The sequence below is a fragment of the Pygoscelis adeliae genome, unplaced genomic scaffold (genome assembly GCF_000699105.1).
Source record: "Pygoscelis adeliae isolate BGI_AS28 unplaced genomic scaffold, ASM69910v1 Scaffold108, whole genome shotgun sequence".
NCBI lineage: Eukaryota > Metazoa > Chordata > Aves > Sphenisciformes > Spheniscidae > Pygoscelis > Pygoscelis adeliae.
This window is the reverse complement of record NW_008825498.1, coordinates 1742982-1753172: the sequence shown is the minus strand read 5'-3', so window position 1 is coordinate 1753172 and position 10191 is coordinate 1742982. Positions and strand designations below refer to the sequence as shown.

The 10191-nt window shown below is 42.8% G+C and overlaps 1 protein-coding gene across 1 annotated transcript in view; it reads left to right on the top strand.

Annotated features, from left to right (window-relative positions):
- The first annotated feature begins 3274 nt into the window (after positions 1-3274).
- Positions 3275-10191, top strand: part of NDFIP1 (Nedd4 family interacting protein 1) — an 8226-nt gene continuing 1309 nt past the window's right edge. The window contains exons 1-7 of the mRNA XM_009331462.1: positions 3275-3385; positions 3649-3736; positions 4927-5057; positions 6011-6098; positions 6285-6409; positions 8283-8349; positions 8949-9054. Coding sequence (XP_009329737.1) covers positions 3275-3385; positions 3649-3736; positions 4927-5057; positions 6011-6098; positions 6285-6409; positions 8283-8349; positions 8949-9052 — 714 coding nt within the window. The 3' untranslated portion in view covers positions 9053-9054. The remainder of the gene's footprint in view (positions 3386-3648; positions 3737-4926; positions 5058-6010; positions 6099-6284; positions 6410-8282; positions 8350-8948; positions 9055-10191) is intronic.

Genomic DNA, 10191 nt, shown 5'->3' with positions numbered 1-10191 from the left:
GTATTTACACGTGATATGGCTCAAGCAGGGGGAAGTGGCTGACAGAGGCGATGTCTTGCTCAGAGCCAAGCTTCTGATGGTGTTTTTTGGAAAATAAGTGTCCCTGGGTCTTACCCCCTTCTGTCAGGCAACTTTCTGTTGTTTTAGCCAGCTGGTGAAAAAATCACAGCCAAACTTTTGTTTTAATAACTGTATGCATTGCTGTAAAGACTGTCTATTTTTTAATGCCACAAATACAAGAGTCCTGCTTGTCACCATCAGTGACTCAAAGAAAGAATACCCCACAGCCTCAGCAAAACAGGCTTCAGCCAAATGCTGCTTTAATCAGGTTCTCCGGGTTCTGAAGACCCTCGGCAGCGGCCCAGGGGGGAATTGCCTGCAAACCCGAGCAGCGCAGCCTTCCTCATGGCGTGTACCCGGTGCTGCACAAGGCGGGTGGAACACGCAGGGCGAGGGCAGCGCAGCAGTGCTGGGCCATGCAAGACCTGATGACTCATTCTTCCTGTCACATGAACCCTTACTGCTTTGCTAATAAGCACTTAGTTGAATTTTAGATGCCTGGAATCATTAAAAAGGCTGGAAGGCATTTGCGTACCTTGTCCATTAGAAGAAAAATCTGTTTTCTATAACTGTATACCTCCTACAGCCTCTAGCTCGACTTTAAAAAGGAATTACTTTTTTTTGTGTCATTACCTGAGTTGTAGTGGTTTGAAGCTAGCAGTAAGTTCAGCTTGCTTTCTCCCACACGAGGTAGTTGTAAGAATACGTATTTCTTTTTACTATTGAAAGAAGAACTTGGTAAGAATTCCAGTGGTAGGAATTAATATTACACTCCACTGTATGTCCTCTTTTGTTTCATCTCTTGCAGTGTTGTCACTTCTAGCGCTTTCGTTTCCCCCTCCTTGGGTGACTGTACTTTTAGGTTGTATACGTCTTCTTTCTTAGGAACATCAGGGTTTTGATTTCTGCCACCCCCTCACGAGGAGAGCAGGTAATGCAGGGCATGTGGTATCCAGAGTGTCCCTAGTGTGTCGGAGCCTTTCCTCCTTCGTTAATAGGCTAGGTCTTGTATGGGCAGAAGAAAAAAAAGGGGAGAAGCACTGAATTTTCATGGGTGGACTGAAAATAAGCATGGTGGAGCATTTTCTGAAAATTCGTCGACTCCAGAGCTGGGGAGAGACTGAATCAACTAGTTTGACTCTCGGTGTTTTACTGGATCATCCCTTAGGTTGCCCCTCTCGTGCTGTGTGCAGGCTGCTTTTGAATTTCTGCAGCAGTATTCTCTTTTTTAAATTTTTTTTTAAAGCTTATTTTAATAGGCAATTACTTCATAAGTTTGCATTTTCTTCTAATGACTGAACTCCATGGGGTTTATAAAATAAGGTGTTTTTGTTTCTTGGTAAGGGCTCCTGCTGAGTTAGCCAGTTTGCAAAAGACAAAGATGCATTGCTGTTGTAGGAGTTGCTGCAGCTTATCGTGTTAATTGCTCGGCGTCCTGAGGCTAATTAAAGCTGCGGCCAGCGAGGCAGGTACCTGCCACCTCCGCCCTGTGTACCCCACGGCCTCGCTCCTGGGGCGCAGAATGGGATTGATTTGGTGTGGGCTCACATCTGGCCGGGGGCCAGCATTTTAGATGTCTCCTGCTGACAGCCACAGCATCTGTGCTAGGAGGTGCTCTTGGTGTAACACAGATTAAATTTTCATCCAGATTGCTTAAATAATTTCTCCTTCTTCAAGGAAGTGGTTCAGCTTTGTGCCATGTGGGGAGTTCTTACCCAGAAAGCTTGGGGCTGACCAGCTTCCTCTTTTTTCCACCTTTCCAGCCTAGAAAATGTGAATGGGGAGAGGACGGAGGCTTGCTGTTAGAGTAGCAAGCTGATCTTCATCTGATGGTGAAACAGAGTCCTGTTTCTGTGACAGCCTGTTGTTTTGGTTCAGCTGGAATGGGTGACGGTGCTGCTGAATTTTTTCCAGTGCTTCCTAGTGTCATTTCTTCCCTTTCCCCCTCTTGGCCAACCCCTTGGACCTGCCAGCAGAACTGCTCGTGTCGTCGCCTGCTAACCCAAGTAATTTAAACCTTACTAGGTTAAACTCCTTTAACAGTAGGCGTGTTTAAAATCTTTTTGCCATAACTGGCATCGGGAACTGTGACACATCAGCTGTGCTGGCAGGGTGGGGAGGACGGCAGCCTCTGCGCCGAGGAGGTGGAAAGCCAGCGGGGACACCGTGTCTGGCTGCAGTGCGATGAACCACCGACTTGCAGTGACTCGTTCCGTGCATGCTTGCGGTTGTGCAGCTGATGGAGGTGTGCAGCTGTCCAGTTAATGGCGGAGAAAATAAAACAATCCACGCTCTTCTCAGCAAGCTTGTAGGACTCGGATGTCTCGCAGTTCAGACATGCAGCTGTGGTTTGGATGCAAACGCCCAATGAACTGCACTTAAGACATCTGGAAAAGTTTTGGCTTTGACTTTTCACAGAGGACATGGATGTAGTCTGATCTTTGATCTTAGGCAGCAAAAGGAATAAAAACCCAAGATGCAGAACAGTTATGTATAAAACAAGACCTTCATTTAGAAGTGTGAGCTGATTTTTTTTTCCCCCCCCTTTCTTTCCTGATAAGACATACAAGTAAAAGAAGAACATATCCTCCCCCCCGCCCTGCATTAAATGCTTGGGAAGGACTTGAATGGCAACATGTCTCTCCAAAGAAAAGAAAGCAAAATGTCATGGATGGCTTCCAGGGTATTAGCAGGGGTGTGCGGGAGGGATAGTTCAAGAAGATGTTAGGGAAGAAGTTGCAGGGTTGCTATTGTTTCGTGGTGATTACAAAAGAGGGTAGTACCTCTCTGTTCAGGCGTGTGGTTCAGTCCCAAGGTGCTTTTTTGAAATGAGTTGTCTTTCTGCATAAAACCTCAGTTTCTTTGTTGATGAGATGATGAGAAATGGAAAGAAGAAAAAAATTAGGTGGCAGCTGATTTGTAAATTCCTTTCTGGTGCGTGCTGTGTTGAACGCTTCTGGCCCGGTATTGTCAGCTTCTCTGATCAAAGCCTGCGTTTGCATACCTGCTTCATGCAAGTGACACTGTACATTTGATAAGCTGTATGGTTATTTATACAGAGCCTGTGGGAAGCACAGTGCACAAAATAAACCGCCTCCTTTTCAGTCATACAGTGTGAAAGGTTGAAGGGAAATGGCAAGATTCATATTTATGTGTATCATTATGTAATGTATCCATGAAAAAACCCTCCTCCTTAGCAAATCCAGAGGCAGCAATGGAGTCTCTTGTTGGATATCTCCTGATATTTCCTCGACTAAAACATGCAACTGCAGCTCCTAAGCAGTGTGAGCTGAGGAATCTGAGGAAGTGCCAGGGAAATGGAAAGGTATTGGAAAGATGTATGCTGTGCTTTGTCGAAGTCCAGGTGTGTGAGGATGTGGTTTAAAAACACATTAAAGCTGAGATGGCATATTGATCATTTCAAGTGGGAGTGCTTCGGAGGGAAGCTGAGCAGCTGCTCGGATGTCCCATGGTGCCGTAGAACAGTCTTCTTCCAGAAGAGTCTGTTGTGTGCAATTAAAACTACAGGGGTAATTTCACAGAACTTGAGAAACCCTGTTAACCTCTCTTGTGTGTGGGTCTGTTCAGCTGCAGAATGAAGAGGAGCCAGGCGAGACTGCACCAGTGGTGAATGATGCCCCTCCGCCTTACAGCAGCATTTCTGCGGAGAATACAGGTAAATTTAACTGAAAGGAAATAGCTGGGTTTGCTCTCTTGTTCTTTCTTACCTCCTTAATTGTTCCCCTTATTGACGGGTGGCATTGCAGCATCCTTACCAAGGCTGCAAAGGATCAGAATTGATCCAGAGAGACTGTTGTTACTTGTGGTTTAGAAGATGCGTTTTGGCTACATTCATCTGATGTCATCCCATCAAGTGGTGTTCAAGTTACATTTCACATTGTTCTTAGTAGATTGAAGACAATTAAAATCAAAGTGCTGTGAGGATTTGTGGTTCCCCTCTCGTTATTTGGCATTTGGGTGATGCTGTGCTCCTTCCAAAAAGGACTTGTTACTTAAAAGGGATTAAAGAATTCACTCTTCCTGCAGTTTTCAGGTCTGGGTTATACTTATACTGGTCATAAGGGTTATACTTCTGAATCATCATACTGTCATGTAGCTCGCTAATAGCTTTTAGCAAACCAGCTTGTTTTGTGTTGGTTATATATCAGAGTATTTTGACTTAGGTAAATCTTTTCATTTTTCCCCTCCAGAACTTTCATAGTCCATTGTACAAATAAGATTTGTGAACCAAATACAACATACTGTCAGTCTCTCCAACAGCCAGCCAGCTTTGGATAGAAGTTTGAATATTGTGTTTCTCAAGCTACCTATTGAGAGTCCTGCCTTGGCACACTAACCGTGAAGATGTCCTGTTAGTTCTGGTTCCTTAGTGTGTCTCAGCGACTGGGGCTCAGAAACGCTATGTTTGATTTTTGTTCCAATCCCTTTCCCCTCCATCAGAAAACAATTTGGAGTCTCTGTGGAAAAATTGAGGCTTGCAGTGATCCTTCTTTGACTCACTCAAACCACTTGGACTTGAAAATATGACTACTTATGTTTATTGAAGTCAGGAGAGACACGGCATGTATCATTGTTTTAAAAATAAGTACAGCCAGGCATGTTAAAGTAGCGCTCTGCGTATTGCTTTGTATTAGATAAGGTATAAGGTGCTCCCGTGTTTTTCACTTTCTGTTTTGGGATGGCAAGAGGCTAGAAGGGTGAGGAGGGGACGGGGGGGCAGGCTTTAGCAGTCTGGAATATTGGGGTCTTTTGAAGTCATCTGAAACGCTTCTCATTCCCAACACGGTGTTCTTAAGGACTGACTAGTTACCTTCTATGTAACTTTTTTTTTTTTTTCCCCCCCAGCTTATTTTGACTACAAGGATGAGTCAGGATTTCCTAAGCCTCCATCTTACAACGTGGCCACAACACTGCCTAGTTATGATGAGGCAGAGAGAACCAAGGCTGAAGCCACAATTCCCTTGGTTCCTGGAAGAGTGAGTATGCTTGGCTGGCTCTATGTCCTGCACGTTTCTTCTGTAGAATTTCTGGTTTAACTCCTGCCGATCAAGTGTCATGACTTTTTTTTTTTTTAAGCTTTCTGGGTGGTGATATTACACACTCCCAAGAGTTCTGTGGCTAATTTTGTTGGGTTTTTTTAACTTTCCTCTGGGCAGCTAGGATGATGTAAGACGTCTCAATAATGCCAGCATGTGCTATCCAGATTAGTTTGGCAAGCTGACAGAGGAACTGTGCTGTATCTGTGTGCACTGTCACTGTTTGTTTGGTTTTGGGGTTTTTTTTAAAAGATTTAGGATTAATTGTTCAGCCATCTAGCATATCTACCCTTGATACTCCTGCCGCTTGCTTAGTTGACTTTTCCAGAGGTCAGTGTATCTGATACAAGGATGATAAAACCATTCTGTCAGAATAATTATTTTTTCATTTTTTATTTCTTTTTGTTTTTTCAACATTATCTCTTGTTCGGCCTCTTCCTCCACCCCTGCTAGCATTAGATGTCTACTGCTCGTTATGCTTCTTCATAGAAGCCAAATTCCTTGCTGAGATGACAAGTTTAATTTTTTTGATGAGTACGGTAATTCTCTACAGTGAGAACAAGAACATGCCCAATCTTGACAATCTTAAAAAAACCCGACGAAATACTGCTAGTGACTTAATATTTCATGCCCTGAATCATCTCAGGATGAGAAGCAGGAATTTTTCCTGCTTGCATGTGGAGCCTCTTGAGATTTAGGATTCCACCCCCCGCCCCGTGGGGGGCTTTCCTTAAATTTAAATGAAGCATTTTGTATCCCTCCATTGTACACTGCTTTTTGGGGGCTATACAATTTGCTGGCCCTTTCTTGAAGAGCCACATGCACAGCTGGGATTGCTGTATGGACTGGACTGACTTAAATCCACCCACGTCTTGCCTCCCTTTGATTTGCAGGATGACGACTTTGTGACACGGGATGACTTTGACGACACCGACCAGCTGAGGATAGGAAATGATGGCATTTTCATGCTCACTTTTTTCAGTAAGTACATGATGGAACTTACTTTTTTTCAGGCAGTGACCCAAAATAGCTAGAGTTATTTTCACACTTATGTTTATGTAGCACCAGGAAAAAACCTGTGTGCAAGGGTTTTATGTTTTGGGTTTTTTTTTTTCCCCTTGGAATATAAAGAGGGCTTGACCTGCTGCTTTTCTCCTGCTTTCTCAGTGGCATTCCTCTTCAACTGGATTGGATTTTTCCTGTCTTTCTGTCTGACTACTTCAGCTGCAGGACGATATGGAGCCATTTCTGGGTTTGGTCTGTCTCTTATTAAGTGGATCCTTATTGTCAGGGTAAGTTGTGTAGTGCAAAAACATGTACATAGACGTTGTTACTCTTTTTCCCTCGCTCATTTTAGCTCACTGATACTGAAGTTAGTTACAAATTTAGCTTTTTATAATGAAATAGATTTTGAGCCCCTTATTCACTGAGAACAGAGCTTTTTCATCATTCTGTCCTGTTTATATGCTGGAATTATTATTGTAATAAAAGAATAAAGATTGCACACCCAAGTATGGCTGTCTCTGACAGAGCTGCTGTATTGGATCAAAATGTGTTTGTGTGTTGAGCAGTAACAATGATCTGATCTTTGTAAAACGTTTATCCAGATAAAGCAAGCCCTGCCGTCAGCACAGGGATGTTTCTCTCCAGTATGATGTTCCTTAGGTGCTCCTCTGGGAAAAAAAAAAATGTCTAAAATGTGGGGTAGCCGATGAGGAGAGGGAAATAGGGACCTAAAAATTAGGAGGTGTGAGGTTTGCTTTTCGCTGGAGGAAGAAGAGGCAGCCACCGCTTCGTCACATGGACGGGAGAAGCCCGCTGGTGCCCTCTGGTGCGACATGCCTGCGGCACAAGCAGCAGGGGATCAGGAAGAAGCACGCTTTTCTGTTTTGTTTTATTTCCGTATAAACTCTGGGCATATCCAGGCTGTTAAAACATCCACTGTGCTCCCCTCCACCAGATCACACAGGGAGAGGAAGGGGATGACTAATCAGAACTGGTTTGTATTATGGAAGCCTGGGTGCGAGGATAGGGCCCTGCTGGGCACAGACCCCTGCCTACGGAAGCAAGAAAGGCTGACATAGTGTTTTTAAAACTTGGAGGAAGAGAAACCTTTCCAGGGAGAGGAAAAAAAAGGATATAGATGTGCTGATGCTGGAAGGAATGGAAAAAAAAAAAAAGTCAAACTCTTTTTTTGGAGGGACTGTGAGAAAATATCAGAAAAGCTTTATTTGGAGCCCATGAAAAGAAGGTGTTTGTGAAAATGGCATGCAGACATCCCAGGCCAAATTTGGAATTTCAAGCAAAAAATCTCATCAGCTGTGCGTAAGTAGAAGTAGAGAGCATTAGTGTTAGGGCTGTCGCTTCACACCTAATCTCTTTGGGCTAGAAATTGTAATTTGTAAATACAGCATCTGTTTGCTTTTTCTGTAGAAAGTTAAGATTTTTGGGGTCACCTTGTCATGATGGTGTTAAGAGCTATTTGCTGGATTAAGAGCTGTGACAGAAACAGGTGACCTTAACTGTGGATTTGATTTAAACTTTGATAACAAGCTTACCTTTTGTTAGGTTTTTAAACTTGAATAGAATGAAAACAAAAAAAATTACACTGTATTTACCACTGACATAGTGAACTTTGGTGCTCTGATAGTGTCAGTGCCTTTTATTCAATAGGAGTAACTTTCCCAATAGAAAATCTTGTCAGAGGGTTCCACAGACCTGGGATTTCTTTGTCAACTGTACTTTTGTTTGCTATACTATCCAACCTTACAGTGTAATTAGCGTGATGCACTGCTGCAAACTTGGTCTTCCCTTTCAGAAACTGCAACGGTGGTTTATAAGCATCAGAGACCTCAGGGAAAATAGGAGTATTTGCTCAGTAGTGTCTTCTGCTCCACTCATTGCAAGAGTTTATGGCTGGGTATTGAATCTGTTTCATTCCCCTTGGTTAGAGTTGGTCTGACGTGTGTAGAAAAACCTTAAATGAAAGTTCGTGGAGGTAGCTTGTTCCCTGCACTCCGTGCAGTTGATGAAATGTAGCATTCTATAAGCTCTCTTGTATGCAGCAGGCTTTATCTGGTTACTGCTGAAGTTGGTGAGAATAGATTTGGGTTCAGAAACTGCCGTGTGCTCTAACTTGTTTCTTTCCTTCTTTTTTTTTTTTAGTTCTCCACCTATTTTCCTGGTTACTTCGATGGCCAGTATTGGCTTTGGTGGGTCTTCCTTGTACTAGGTGAGTGTTTGTTCTGGGGGGAAGAGGGAATGCATACTTAAAACTTTGCAAAGTGCAATTAGGGCTTTTGTGAGCATAGCTTTACTGGCTATTAAAATACGTGCGTATAGATGTAAAACTGAAATGTAACCCTCAGAGTACTCTTCCTCTTACTGAATGCCTGCTGCGTTTTAAAGGTACACATAAACATTGTCCTTTTGTCATTTCTTGGTGGCAGCATCCTGTTTGTCATCCAGAAGGAGTAAAGAAGAGAACAATGCTTGTCTTCATAGTAACTGATGTTGTATCTGTTCTTATATCTTAAATGGAAGGGTGTGTTGTGGTCTTTCTCCACCCCACCCCCCCCCCCTTTGGAAACGACTGGATCTCATTTGGAGTCAAAAGTTCTGTGATTGCCTAAGGAAAGTTTGTTTTTGAGATTGCCTGAAACTGAAAGATTAGATGTCATTGATAAAAAAAAAAAAAAAAATAATCTTGTATTAAATCAGCTATTGTGCATCCCAGCAACTTAGGTCCCTCTGTACTAATAACGGTGAGTTGAACTGCTATTGAAGAAGCAACACCTGTGTTAACTGGACAAATGTGTTTCTTCCATCTAGGTTTTCTGCTGTTTCTCAGAGGATTTATTAATTATGCAAAGGTTAGGAAGATGCCAGATACTTTTTCCACTCTCCCCAGAACCAGAGTTCTCTTTATTTACTAAAGGTAAACTTTCTGCTTTCCTGAATTTGTTCTGTTTTGTTTTTAACTCTATTTAGCGACTCTCTTAGGCTAGATTGTTCTTCGCTTGGGTATTTTTAGAACACAAGGCAGCAGAAAACAGTTGTTATACGCAGCTCCTGTTTCTACAGAGTCCAGACTGGCGTGGTGGGGAGCAGAGGAATACTTGACGTTTCTTCCTGAGTTTTTGCTTTGAGGAGTTGTATATTCATTAGATTGCATAACTTGAATTGTAAGAACAAAATCTTTGCCCCTTGGTATTGCACTGTATTTGGCAGGTGTGTCCTTCAGAATAAATAGCACGCCTGAAACGTGGTATGTCCTAAACATGAGTAAAGGTCATAAAACGTTGTTAGAAGACTGTGCCAGTGTCTTTGCGTTATGTCCCACAAAGAATAATTTGTCTGAATTTTCCGTGCTGTTTGAATTTTCTGCCGAGTTCCTGAAGAAATTAAACTCTTGCACACCTTTGCTCGTTGAAAACCCCTCCCACATGCTTGAACATACTGTCCTGCCTGAACATCTTTCAAAAACCTTAATGCCTGAAAGTCTTTCGCTTTAAGGCTGAATCTTAAGGTTGCTGCCTTCTGAGTGGGACTTTAAAGAAGGAGCCTTAAGTAGTTGAACCCTTCTAGCATAATTTCCTGCTTACAGCAGATAATGGCCTTGCATTAACTGTCCCTCCCTGAGGGGAAGGAAATCCTGTAATAGGTTGCTTCCCAGATGGCGAGTGCAACATGATGCTCCCTTTAGAAATATCATAACACTAGATTTCCCCAAGACAGGGTTGAAGCAATTGCAGCTGGGACAGTGGTATAAAGAAACCAAACAAACCCCAGCCTTAAATTGGGGGTCATTAAATTGTTCAGCTTTTAAAACCGAGGCTTGATTTTCCAAATGCACTTCCCTTTTATTAGAAACTGCAAATTGTGTAAGATGCTGCTTCGTTTCTAGTCTGTAATGAGAACACGCTAAACAAAACGGGCATTGTGCAGTGTTTTCCAGCTTGAGTTTTCCACTGGTGATAGTGTGTAAAAATAGTTCAGTCAATTTATTTAAGTGTTTCAGTTCTGTTTAACAGAGTTACGGTTTATGACCTCCTCCGGGATTTGTAATATCCTC